The 14,711-nt window shown below is 39.2% G+C and overlaps 2 protein-coding genes across 2 annotated transcripts in view; one reads left to right on the forward strand and one right to left on the reverse strand.

The window, feature by feature from the left end:
* Nucleotides 1-14,711, reverse strand: part of LOC124291248 (protein timeless homolog) — an 86,030-nt gene that overhangs the window by 42,892 nt on the left and 28,427 nt on the right. The window contains 3 exon segments of the mRNA XM_046728192.1: nt 11,383-11,480; nt 13,027-13,107; nt 14,191-14,344. Of these exon segments, the coding sequence (XP_046584148.1) occupies nt 11,383-11,480; nt 13,027-13,107; nt 14,191-14,344 (333 nt within the window).
* LOC124291237 (slit homolog 1 protein-like) lies at nt 5,620-9,110 on the forward strand. Its single transcript, XM_046728182.1, has one exon. The coding sequence runs from the start codon at nt 6,171-6,173 to the stop codon at nt 8,718-8,720; it is 2,550 nt and encodes an 849-aa protein (XP_046584138.1). The 5' UTR covers nt 5,620-6,170; the 3' UTR covers nt 8,721-9,110.

Here is a 14,711-nt window from a genome sequence, read left to right on the forward strand (position 1 = left end):
TGTTATCTGACACATTGTTGTACCAAGTAACTGGACTGTTAGCCGACAGTGTTATCTGACACATTGCTGTACCAAGTAACTGGACTGTTAGCTGACAGTGTTATCTGACACATTGTTGTACCAAGTAACTGGACTGTTAGCTGACAGTGTTATCTGACACATTGTTGTACCAAGTAAGTGGACTGTTAGCCGACAGTGTTATCTGACACATTGTTGTACCAAGTAACTGGACTGTTAGCTGACAGTGTTATCTGACACATTGTTGTACCAAGTAACTGGACTGTTAGCCGACAGTGTTATCTGACACATTGTTGTACCAAGTAAGTGGACTGTTAGCCGACAGTGTTATCTGACACATTGTTGTACCAAGTAACTGGACTGTTAGCTGACAGTGTTATCTGACACATTGCTGTACCAAGTAACTGGACTGTTAGCTGACAGTGTTATCTGACACATTGCTGTACCAAGTAACTGGACTGTTAGCTGACAGTGTTATCTGACACATTGTTGTACCAAGTAACTGGACTGTTAGCTGACAGTGTTATCTGACACACTGGACTGTTTTGCTGTACCAAGTAACTGGACTGTTAGCTGACAGTGTTATCTGACACATTGTGGACTGTACCAAGTAACTGGACTGTTAGCTGACAGTGTTATCTGACACATTGCTGTACTAAGTAAGTGGACTGTTAGCTAACAGTGTTATCTGACACATTGCTGTACCAAGTAACTAAGTGGACTGTTATTGACACATTGCTGACAGTGTTATCTGACACATTGTTGTACCAAGTAACTGGACTGTTAGCCGACAGTGTTATCTGACACATTGTTGTACTAAGTAAGTGGACTGTTAGCTGACAGTGTTATCTGACACATTGTTGTACCAAGTAACTGTATTGTTAGCTGACAGTGTTATCTGACACATTGTTGTACCAAATAACTGGACTGTTGGCCGACTGTGTTATCTGACACATTGCTGTACCAAGTAACTAGACTGTTAGCTGACAGTGTTATCTGACACATTGCTGTACCAAGTAACTAGACTGTTAGTGGACAGTGTTATCTGACACATTGTTGTACTAAGTAACTGGACTGTTAGCTGACAGTGTTATCTGACACATTGTTGTACCAAGTAACTAGACTGCTATCTGATACATTGGTGTACCAAGTAACTGAAATGTTATCTAGCATCTTGTATGAAGTAACTGTACTGATATCCAACACAATGTTGTACTACTTAATAGGAGAGTAATTTGACCCAGTGAACAAACTGGACACTTATCTGACACAATATACTGAGTAGTGGGACATCTGAAACACTATACTAACGCCAACGGGACAGATATTTCACGCATTGTTTTACACTATATTAAACAATATTGAAAGTCAATTGGACATAATATCATCAGTAAGTCATAGCTTGTTGCTAGGGGGTCGTGTCAATGAGTTTGATTGTTGTAAAAATATTTCAACAATGAAACCAATAGATATTTAACTTTATCCATGTAGGAGAATTGTTTTATGAGAAGCTAGTCTGCAATTTCTGTTTAAATTTAACCCTATAACGGAAAGTAAATTAAACCCTCAATCAGTAGTGGGACATCGATGTGACTTTTGTCTTTCCTGGTATTTTTTGTTACCCGCTTCAATTATTCACTGGAATTCAGGACAAAATATAAACCAAACCACCCCAACCCCCAAAAAACTCAACCAAAACCAAAACAAACAAACAAACAACAAAAACAAAAACAAAACAACAACAACAACAAGACAGTCATCAATATCCCCTGCAATGGCAAAATACTCTTCATGATTATGTCTACGAGTTATGATTATGTCAAATATTTAGGTGTGAATATAGAAAAGTGGAAGGAGAGCATTGAAAGGAGCACTATCACCAATTTCAGTCTAAGTCAAACTTGTTGCCATGGAAACGCCAAAAATATTTTATTCAGAATTCCAAAACTACCAAAAGGCACCAGTACACCACCAGACCAATCTATGTGCCAAGTTTGGTGAAGAAATAGTGAACGGTTTTAGAGTTCTGCTCCGGAAAAGAGCACAACCACCAATTTCAGTCAAAGTGAAACTTGTTGCCATGGAAACGCCAAAAATATTTTATTCAGAATTCCAAAACTACCAAAAGGCACCAGTACACCACCAGATCAATCTATGTGCCAAGTTTAGTGAAGAAATAATGTATGCGCTTTTAGAGTTCTGCTCAGAAAAAGACAAAATGCACGGACGGACCCGGACGGAGGGGAGTCCATTTTAATACCCTGCAATACAGCGTTGCGGGGATAACAAAATAATAGAAAAAACCAACAACCAAAAACACCCGGACATAATCCCCCTTAGCGTAAAAATCGCGTCCACGATAAGGCTGAAATATTGCCGATGTGACGTTAAGTATTAACTCACTCACTTAACGTTAAAAAGGACAAAATCCCCCCTTCTCATCTTTAGCTTTAGATTAAAGGTTCTTTAATCCTTGTTATCATGTTTTGATAGAACAGCTTCATTAACTGATGCGAACTGATGTTTGAACTGATGTTTGATGAAATGATGTGCAATGATCAAATAAATAATAACAAATGAATAAATGTCACATAAAGTGTGAATAAATATATGCTCATATAAATATGTCAAATAAAAATAAATGTGCAATGATGTGAATGTGCTCAAAATGTGTGCTACGTGCTCTTTGACCTTGTTGAAATATTGACAAACAATTAAATGCATATCCTTAACTTGTTTGATTTGTTTTTCCTTGGGGAGGTCTGAGAGATTTTGAGAGAGAGAGAAAGAGAGGTTTTGTCCGGTTACCTATTCACTGTAATACTTCTAGAAGGACAGCAGACATCATAAGCCGGAGATTGTTGAACTTGTTTCTCATGTGATTTAAATGAAACCATTTGTATATTGCTTCCTATACCAAATATGTCTGGCATTGAATTTCCCAAGGAGTCCTTAGCAGTGATACCCCTATATAACACTTGACACATCTTATTATCAACCAACTGAGGACACTCTTCTGGGAAGCTGTAGGGTTGTCTTCTTTTTAAAAGTGATGGGACTAAGTCCAAGCCGCGTTTCAGATTTATCTAGGATTCCAAATTGAAAGTACACTTTGACAAGAAAATCAGAAATATGTGACTGTTGTTTAGGTCAGACAGGCTTAAGATCTATGTGACTTGCTTATGATGGTCGATGGTGGTATTTTTTCAAGAATAAGAACAAAAATATTCCCTGCTCAAAAAATAAAATCCTAATGTTACTGTGATATAAATACTCTTGAAATCAGCGTGAAACGTAAACTCGCTCAACTTATTTTTAGCAAACCAAAAGAGTTAACATGGAAACTCATGTGGGTTTTGCTTTTACTCGTGATTTAAAAAATATATATAAAAACTTCCCTCCTGCCTTTAGGTTTTCTGAGGACAAAAATCTGTAAAACAAGAAAAAAATTGGTCTGGCCTTCGATGTTTTCTATAGGTTCTCAGTTTCCTTATTTCACACCTACATTAACAATATTTCTTAAAAAGTGAATTCAATGCAATAATGATGAAATAATCATTTGTCTGTCCCTCAGTGCTGGTTCTGTTATCTGAGAAATACATGCCACATGTACCTGGTCATCAATACTGATCCCAACTATATCAAAATAGTATAATGATTGTATTTTGGGCCATTGTATTTTGGGCCGGAGGAGTGTTACTGAATAAATGTCTGTCTGTCGGTCTGTATATCAAACTATATTGAAAACTGTCCACTGCCATTTTCTAAAACAAGGGGTCAACTACCAGCCTCTGAAATAAATCCCAAGATACCCAGAAAAATATATTCAAGATGATCATACTGAAGAAAGTTCCTTGTGTAATAGAGCTTTCCACTCAAGCAGACAATTTTAAATTTTGTCCTCCATAATCACAAGTTTTTTTGGTTTTTTCAACTGCGAACTTTGATATAGTGCTACTGTGCGACATGTGACAGACAAACAATGCTCATTGACATGGAAATGAGAGTCATAAACAGGAAGGAAGTATACAGCTGAGTGTTGAATACTACAAGATGTCGCTGTGGTAATTGTGTAATTGTTCCTGATCCATGACTGGACGTGCTGCCCCATCTCCACCCCACCAGTCTCTTGACATGACTAATCTAGGGAACTGCATAGAATAAGAGAGACTAGATAATATTTCCAAATGAGTGCCCGTGGCAGACAAATTCGAAAATTATCTCTATTTTGTCATACATGTAGATTCGCCTGCAAAGTTTAACTTGTATAATTTTCACATTTTATTTAATTATACCATATAAACTAAATGTAAAGTATTTTTATTTGGTCAGTTTATGATCATCTTTGCAATAATAAGTAATTTAGTTCATTTTTATAACTGGAATTTAAAATTTTTAATATCAGTTTGATTTGAGAGATGTAGATGATTATCAGGCTCTGGGAAAGTCATGAATCCCCGAAATAGTGAGAAAAGAAGAAAGAAAAGAGAAAGGAAAAAAGTAACTTTTAAATAATAATTTTAAAAAGTACTGGTACCTAGCAGGTTTGTCATAATCTAGTCTATGTTGTAAATCAGTATACTATGAATATACAGTGAGTACAGTCAGAATGCAGTGAGTATACAGTGAGAATAGAATGATAATACAGTAAGAATACAGTGATTAAATGGAAATGGGAGCTTGAATAGTGAGTTTGTATTACTTACATTTTGAGTGAGCCATACATTTCCAAAGCCACAGGAAACCCAGCACTCAGCAATATTCCAGCTATATGGCAGCGGTCTGAAATAATTGAGTCTGGACCAGACAATCCAGGGATCAACAGCATGAATATCGATCTACTCAACTGAGATATGATCACGTGTCAACCCAGTTCGCAAGCCTAACCACCCGATCCCGTTAGTTGCATCTTATGACAAGCAGGGGTTACTGAAGATCAATTCTAACCCGGACCTTCACTGGTCAGAAATGGGAGTGAGAACATCCATACTGTGATGCACTGATATCCATATGGTCACAGCTCATATCCCTAAGTCAAACACGTAGCCAATGTTATTCCCAAGGCAAAAATCAGATCCACAGCTTCTTCATAAGCCCTGAAGATCGCTGACTAGGTTGACACATGTCATCATATGCCAGGTGCATAGATCAATGCTCATGCTGTTGATCACTGGATTATCTGGTCCAGACTAGGATTATTTACAGACAGCCATCATAAGGCTGGAAAATTGCTGAGTGCGACATTAAACAAAACAAAATCATGTCCACTTGTACAGGTTCTTCCACAGCAACTGTACATATAAGTATCTTTTGTCATATCTCATACTGACTGTATAGGTAATTATAGTATTCTACTGATGAAAATTCTGCGTCCCTCTCATGCCATTGATTACTACACTTCATAAAACCATATTAAGATTAAACATCTTAAAATGTGACCCTACAATATTGATGCAATGTGTAATTTAGTCATCAAAAACATTTTTTCAAACAGGAAATAATTTTAAATTATTTTTTTTAAAAACTAGCATCACATATATAAGGCATGCTCTGGGTCTGTCAATTAAATGGAAGTAGCTGAGTGTTAGGAGCGGTGTTCCACTTGGGATTCAAAGTGGCTACTTTCCCTTCCTTGTACAACTAGCAGCTGATCTCTATCAAACTCAGGATACATTTGAATCAGATTTCGCATTTGAAAATAACGACATGCATCCTCTCTCGGACTGAGCTTCAGAAAGAGCCCGAGACACATGACACAGGTCTTGTGCCAGTGGTAGTCACATGGTCCTCCGCTCCGTTGATGGACATTGACAGGGTCGTCCCGATGCAGGGAATCTTGTGATCAGAGAGGACTGTCATTTTACAAATACTTTATGTGTTGTTTCTGTGTTTCATGTCACTGACAAAACTTTAACAAAGGATTTTCAGATTCACCCAAAGGATTTTCGAAACTGGATTTTGTTTTCATCATACTTCTCAAAAGGAGGTTTTTGTAGACAGACGAGGATCATTCAGAGTCTGAGACAATTGTGTGCAGGTCATCAGGAATACAGCCAACATCAGTCAGTGACAGCTAAACATTCCTTGTGTATAGTAGACATTTTGTTTTATGTCATATATTCTAGTATTGAAGAGTTCATAGCGTGCCCATTATGGCTGGCCTGTCCCCTGTGTTGCTGTGTGTTGTGTTTGTGGCGGCGGCATCGGTCTGCGTGTCGGCATGTCCTCCCAGCTGTACGTGCCATGAGTCGAGGGTACACTGCTACGGAAAGCAGTTACGTGACATTCCTAAAAACATTCCTGCTGACACTACATACCTGAATCTAGCCAGAAATGATCTTGAAACCATCAACAGGGATCGTCTCAGTCACCTCACGGCACTAACCGAGCTGTCGCTAGGCAACAACAACATCCAAACCATCCAGCCTGACACTTTTGCTGGTCTCTCAAGTCTTGAAACCCTGAACCTCAACTCCAACAAGTTGACAGCTCTCCCTCCGGGTCTGTTTGAAGGTTTGGGGAACCTCAGCTCCATCCTCATAACAAACAACAAAATTGTGAGTATTGAGGGTGCATTTCAGAACCTCTCCAACGTGAAGCGAATGGATCTTGGGAACAATAGGATAGATGAACTTACAGACAACACGTTCCAGGGCATGAAGAACCTTGTGTATCTCATGATGCCAAATAACAAAATCAAGAAAATCTCCTCGAACTGTTTTGCGCCACTTCAAAGTCTGACATACATCGTGTTGAAGAAAAACCCTATCAAAGACGGCAATCGCTTATTCACACTGAATCATCGCCTGTCGTACATTGATCTTGGTGGATGCAGTTTGAAAGAAGTACCCTCGGGGTTGCCATGGGCAACACGGTATCTTCAACTGAGTAATAATAACATCACTAGGATCAACAAGAGCACCTTCTCAGGAACACGCCACTTAAGCATCATAGCACTGGATGAAAACCAGATAACCCGCATTGAAAAGGGAGCATTTTCTGGAATCAGAGAACTACAGGAACTGTGGCTCAATGCAAACAAGCTGAAGAAGATACCATCGCCATTTTCCCCCAAGGTAACAAAATTGCAGATAAGTAAAAACAGAATATCTAAGATATCCAAAAAAGATTTCCCCAAGAATTCGGCACTTTCTATCCTAACACTGAGCAGTAATATGATTAAAACAATTGAGCCTGGGACATTTAGCCAGTCTAAGTTCCTAACAGAACTTTACCTTAGCGGAAATAAGATAACAACACTGCAGACGGGCGCTTTTGCCGAGCTCGGAGAACTCCAAACATTGTCTCTTAACAATAACAAAATGACAAGTATTCAGAAGGGATCGCTCGCAGGACTGACTGCTTTGAGTACACTAGAGATGGCTTTCATTGTGGACATTGAGACGAATGTGGTGGGAAATATATTTGCTGATATATCGGACCTACAGTCCCTTGATCTTCAGCTCAGTCCTGCCATATCCCGGCAAGTTCTGAACTCTGATGACATGATTTCATCTCTTCTCAACGTAACTCACATAAATCTGATGGACAATGAGCTGAAAACCTTGAATCCCAACCTGCGGACGTACCTGCGTAGTGTTCAGGTGGTCAAGCTTGCTGGGAACAAGTGGCATTGTGACAAGCGACTGCAGTGGCTCAGTGCATGGATGAAGTCACACAAGAAACTTTTCTTCATGGACAGAAATGTTCAATGCCACACTCCATCATCACTTAAAGGTTTACCCCTGTCTATTTTAAAACCGTACCAATTTGCTGCTGTCACCACGACCCTGCAGCCATCAACAACAACAGCAGCGACACCAGAAGCACAGGCATCTACAACATCTGGACCAACTAAAAAGACTGTTAAGAAGTCAAAACCAAAGCCGCGCAGACGGACCACAGCAATCCCTCCTACCAAGATTGTGCTGACGAAGATGGTGACAAAAGTAGTGACACAGAGATTCTTTGTGTATCCTAGTTCAACTCCTAAACCAAAGGTAAAGAAACCTTCAAGGAAAACAAGAAAACCAAGGAGAAAGAAGACCACATCTCAGCCTCGTCCGCGGACAACCATAGCCACCAGGAAAATGTCAAGGACACACAAAACACCAAATATGGTCATTACTACAAAATCTCCTTACACACAACAAATTACATCGGGAATGCTAACAGGAACATCTGCAACTCCGACACCAAATGACGGAAATCACAGTGATGAAGATCCTCTGAGGAAGTCCAGCAAAGACAGCTCTATCAATACTGGGACCCCAATGAATTCTCCAGATGACCTTGGAAGAGGAAATACCTCTAACCAAACAGCTCAGTCAACCAATTCCTCGGACTCTGATCAGTCTCAGCAAGCAGCAATAACTACAACAGGTGGGGTCGACATGAAGACCGTCATCATCGCAACCTGTGTCACCTGTGCTGTGGTCCTCATCATCCTGGGCGTCGTCATATTCTTCGTGATTCGATATCGCCAGAACAAGCTTGTGTATCACCGTGCGCTGCAGTATCGACAGGACTACAACGATGTTGTATTTTTCGTAGGTGAACCTATGCCTGAACTAATGATTGACACTAAACAAAGAGCTGTAAGGTCAAGGTCAGACCGAGGGTCAACATCATCCCGGCCCAGTGAGGACATTACCAATGACCTTGATGCGAGTATGAAAGTTTACACTTGGGGTGACGAATAAACTGTGTACACATGACAATAGTAAGTGTAAGTAAACCAAATAATAATAATGACAATAATTATTATGTGCTATGGTCTATACAGTGTGTCTGGGCACGGATGCACACAGCTCCACAAACACTTTTTTCCACCTGGTTAATGGAACAGCCTGAACTTGATTTTATTCTCTGCTTCCTGGGAAGTATACATCCCAAAGTGCCTGTGAGTCACTGGAAGGTTAGCATTTTTTGGCAGTAGATAAAGTGTAGGTAACTGTAAACAGTTGCGTTATCTTACACAATTTCTTAATGTCTGCATATCACAACGATGAATCTTTCATTAACTGCAAAAACGGAGAAGTAGTGTTTTTATCCCATAGTTATGCTAACAATAATAAATGTTCAAAACACAATTTTACTCAGTGATTGAGTCACTTAATTCATTATATATTGACAAGTGACATGCAGTCACATTTATCAGTAGAAACCCTTATCGAAGCAGCGTGTGAAATTTATGCTGGTTCTGTGGTCCTGGCTAGTAAAAATTCATCAGGACCACTAAATGCTACGATTGCAGTGGTCCTGGTGGCCAGTGAATTTTGTATTGATGGTTAAGTAAATCTACGAATGTTATTTGGACCAGTGAAGTAGACAGGACCGCTAGTTATTGTCCACTCACTGGCCCTGTGGTCTAGTGGGAAATTTGGAAAGGTTTCTTTCCCTGTCTAAGGATATATGAAAGGCAGGGGTTCAACATTTTTTTAAAAAGTCACTTGCCACAGGGCAAGTGACTTTAAGAAAGTAACTTGTCCTGACAAATTTTCCACTTGCCCTGATTTCAGGAAATAATCATGATGATGTAATTATGAAAGAATAAATCAACATTGTATTTGAGGTAAATGTTTACTGGACTATTTATTGAAAAGTGATAAATAGCAAAGAAAGATAACTCTACTTCATTATCATTGTGAAATGTAATAGCTTCATTTTGAGCAGATATTAAATTAAATCAAAGTTTATTTGCAGTTTGAAACCATAAGTGGAAATTATCTAGTAGTCCACGGACAAGTAAGATACCATTATTTGATTGCCCGAAATGAATACTGACTTGTCCCGGGCGTCGGGCAATGGGATTTTTGAACCCCTGGAAAGGTCAATAATACATTGGGAGAGAAGGCATTGCTTTTACATATGGAGTTGTTCCTTCTATGCAACCTCATTTTCATATCTGTCATATCGTGATAACAAGTTTATCAGTTTTGCTTATCGCATCCATAATACTAGTCATAATCCTAAGATAAATAATATTAATTGACTCTTTCATAAACAACTCAAACTTGCACTGTAATGGTGTGTAAGAGTATATTGCTTGTGAATACTTGTAAATAACTAAATGATTTGTATAAATATTGCATTGTAGGATATAGAATTATATTTGTTTCGACACATATAAGATTATCTCTATTTTATTATGAATTCATACTCATATAACATATATTAATACTTCACATTTATTTTATATCAAATTCATATATATATATGTATACATATTTCTATGATCTTATTAGGATATTACATGACTCAGACTGTCCTGAAATCATTCGAGATCTGTCTATTTAATGTTTCTGTCGTGATGTAAATTCCAATGGGTCTCAGAAAAGAGGTAGTGCCTGAGAACTGGGGCTGTCTATAAATATTGACATAAAATTTACTACTTATCATGTCTTTTGTTAGAAATGATGTATCAAAATAAAAACTTTTCCAGTCCATATCAATAATGCAGTTTCCTGTTCATGACAATGGTTCTAAGATTTCTTTGTGTGCTCCTCAGCCCAGAGTAGTTGATACTCCATAAGACTTCCATAAGCTCATTTCAAACTATTGATTTATGTAAAGTAGCAAGATTCTGGAAGAAAAGAAAAACTAGTCCCTCTGGATTTTCACGATCTCCTGACATGAGTGTGTTAAAACAAAGCAACCAATCAGAGACCTTGTCTCACTGAGTAATGGGCATTTGAACTATGTGAATCGAAAGCATGGCTGTCATTGGTCAGCAGTATTTCCGTAGAATGCTTTCAGGTTACCATGCACACAAGCTGCTCTCCATATCTTTAGGTTAATAATTTGTGGTAAAAAGGAAAAAACAAATGTAATAAGTGAAAGGGCAAGCATAATGGTGTAATTTTAGCTTCTTAATTGTAACTATCACAGCAAAATCATCATGGTTAAGATCTCTGATATATGATTATTACCATATGAATTAAACAATCTGTGGGTAATAATGTTTTTTCAAGGATCTGAAGTGTAAAGAATTATTGAAATATCCCAGCCTTGCTCTCTGATTGTAAACATATCACTTTTGAACATTAAATGCAATATCTGTTCAAAAATAGCCAAATCCATGACACAATCTGGAATAATTCACAAGGTCTTAAGAGAAAAAGACGTAACAGAAGCTTCACATGTAAAGCCATAAAGACATAATCTGTTATCAATGGGAGACAACTCTAGCAAGAACCTGCTTCAAAATGACACTGCTGACCTTCACAGGATAAGGTCATTGAATGTATTCTAGATTACTGTGAAATGTTTAGTAACTGTAAAAAAATATCTTTTGAAAAATAAACAGTATTAAATTCAATCGATCTTATCAATGTTTGTATGTGTTTTAGTAGTTTTACTCACTCGGTAATGGAGCCATGAAGATCTCCCGCAATGCCATGAACTCGTCTTCCGGGGACATGTTCTGTGTCCCGAACTCATCACGCTCCGGCCACACCTCCCTGTAACCATAGCAACACATGCACAACATATTCACATCCTCAGCAAATGTGTCCTTTACTGACATGTTGCAGCTGTTGGCAAGGTGATCAACCCCCTGCCAAATGTTTCAGAAAGCTTTTGGTTGGTTGATTTGTTGTGCAATGCCGCACTCAGCAGGATTAATGCTACATGGCGGTGGTCTTTAAATAATCATGTCTGGACCAGAATATCCAGTGATCAAGAGCATGAGCATTGATCTATGCAACTGGGATACAGTGACATTTGTCAACCATGTCAGCAAGCCTGACCACTCAATCCCGTTAGCCGTATCTTATGACAAGCTTGGGTTGCTGAAGACCAATTATAACCCGGATCTTCGCGGGTCTAGAAGGCATCCATGACATGAGAGTGTAAGTTGAGTCTGAAGACACACAGGCACATCTGCTAGGCCAGAGTTAAGTTTCATCTAGTACCTTGCAATATGATACATGTCAAGATATGGATGGATACCATCAGTATCATGATACACATGAAAAAGTAAGAATGCTGAAAAGCAGCTCTAAAGGCTCCTGCTCCATCTTCATACGTGTTAACTCATTTAATACATCAAAAGCAAAAACCTTTATCAACAGAGTGAGTGAGTGAGTGAGTGAGTTTAGTTTTACGCCACAATCAGCAATATTCCAGCTATAAGGAGGCAGTCTGTAAATAACTGAGTCTGGACCAGTCAATCCAGTGATCAACAGCATGAGCATCGATCTGCGTAATTGGGAACCGATGACATGTGTCAATCAAGTCAGCGAGCTTGACCACCCGATCCCGTTAGTCGCCTCTTACGACAAGCATAGTCGCCTTTTGTGGCAAGCATGGGTTGCTGAAGACCTACTCTACCCCTGATTTTCACGGGTCTTATCAACAAAGAAAACAAAAAAGATCGGAAGTTTTAAATGAAGGGATGGTTATTAAAGGTTATTACTACTAAGTCGAGGACCACCCCCAAATCCTTTTGTTCTGCCTTTCTATTCTCAGTGTTCTCCATGTGGTTCAAGATATGTCAAATAAAATAACACACATCAAAATTATCCTTTGCAGGTAAAATGGCTCCCTTTTTAGCATTTGCTATTTTTACCATTGCAAAACTCAGTTCATGAGTTCATGAAGTGTTCATCAACTTCAGCTAAAATCTTCATGAAGACACACTTCACAAAGACTTTATCAACTTCATGAAGTTATTTTACACTTCATGAAGTTATATTTATATATAAGTTTGCAACTTTGACCACCAGTCGGAATCAAGAACCCAATCATTTTGGTTTCTGTGTCAGACCAGCTTCATCTGGTGGAACTGACACTTACCTTTGGACAGAAAAAACAGGTCAATCCAGTGATCGATATCATGAGCAGTAAATCTACACCGCCAGGGTATGATGACATGCAATAATCCAGGTCACTGATTCTGACCACCTTATATGGTCGGCTCTTACAACCGGGCATCAGTTCTGACCCATTTCATGACAACTGGTGGGAGAGTCTGGTGGGAGTCGGCAATAGTGAGAACGGACTTACCGAGCACCTCTGAAGATGGCCACAGCTTCACCAGGCAATCGATTCCTCATGCTGTCCTGAATGCGACACATGGCATCCACCCTGTATAATAGAGATGAAATAGTAATGATTTCAGTGAGTGAGTGAGTGAGTGAGGTTTTACTCTGCTGTTGGAAGTACTCCAGTCATATCATGGTTTGAACACCAAAGAGTCAGATAGAAACAGCATGGAATCAAATGAAGGCTGGAGTTACGAGTCTCAGCCTACATAATGTTAATGTCATTCATCAATTTTCAGTCACCAGTGTCAATAAGACATTACTGAGAGTGACTCTCGTAAGAGAGTGATTCTCGTCAGAGAGATGGGCTTCATGCTGCTAAGAACAGTATTTCATTTAGAAACGGCAGCCAGCTTGGTGTAGTGGTTTTCCGATTAATTGAAATAATCGAAGATTGGTCACAGTGGCCAAACATTTTCTCATAATCGAACACAAACGATTTAGAACCGCTGTAATAGAGTTTGAAATACTTGATGATTGAACATATCTAGGACGTTGTCAGGGCCTGAAAACGTGTTTATTTCTAAGAAAATTCACTTCATTTTCTGAAAAGTCATGACTGAATATTTCTTGAAGAATCTGGGAAGTTCATGTTACACTGGAACTGAATCATTTTACACTGGATGTGAAATTTGCAAATGTAATTTGTGAGTTTCAAAAAACAACAGAGAACCAAATGTTTTTCTTTATACTTATCTGCAACTACAACCTGAATAGGAAAATCTAAAAAATGACGCGAACCAATTTTTTTCGATGATTGGTCATTGGTATTGAACCAATCATCAATTGTGAGATTTCAACCAATTCCCAACACTAGCTTGGTGTGTGACGGAAGCCTGAACTGACGGAGATCCATGATGTTTACCACTATTGGAGATACCCATAACCACATGTATAGAGTTGACAAACAGGGATACAATATGAAAAGAGATTTCTGACGTCTGCAAAGCCTAAGGGACACAACTCTGCACAGCAAAAAGTGGGTCTAGATGACTGGGTCACATGTCCAGTTCCCTGACGCTACTAGGGTTGTCGCGGATTGGTTACAGATGTTTAACAGGTTAACACAAGGGACTACAGCCATAAAGTCCAAGAGGGAAGTGAATTCTTCCCTATGAAGTCTTACCTCTGCTGATCAACCTCTACTTCAGATGCAGCATCGAATGGAGCCACATTAGGTACCTCGTCACGACCTTGGAATATGGAGGACAGCTGACCGGAGATCTCGTCCCAGAGGTCCTCAAGCTCCTGGGGTGTCGGCTCGGAAGGTTCAAGGGCACCTGGAGGTCCTCAAGCTCCTGGGGTGTTAGCTCGGAAGGTTCAAGGGCACCTGGAAATAGTAACGTACATTAGAGAATATTACAGAGAAAGAAAGAGTGAGTCAGCGAATGAGTGAGTATAGTCAAGTTTTATGTTACATTTAGCAATATTCCAGCAATATCATGGCAGGGACACCAGAAATGGGCTTCACACATTGTGCCCATGTGGGGAATCGAACCCAGGTTTTCAGCGTGACAAGTGAAAGCCTTAACCATTAGGCTACCCCACCCCCCGACAGTGAAAGAAAAAGAAGACAACTGTAAATATCTTAAAGATCAGGATTTTCAGACAGGAGTCAGGAAGGATGAAGACTTTCTCATGGGTGGG

This window comes from Haliotis rubra, unplaced genomic scaffold (assembly GCF_003918875.1).
Source record: "Haliotis rubra isolate DU_JTF1 unplaced genomic scaffold, ASM391887v1 Scf113, whole genome shotgun sequence".
Lineage (NCBI taxonomy): Eukaryota > Metazoa > Mollusca > Gastropoda > Lepetellida > Haliotidae > Haliotis > Haliotis rubra.

Excerpts from the sequence above, each read along its gene's own strand:
- LOC124291237 (XM_046728182.1), top strand. The coding sequence starts at position 6,171 with ATGGCTGGCCTGTCCCCTGTGTTGCTGTGTGTTGTGTTTGTGGCGGCG.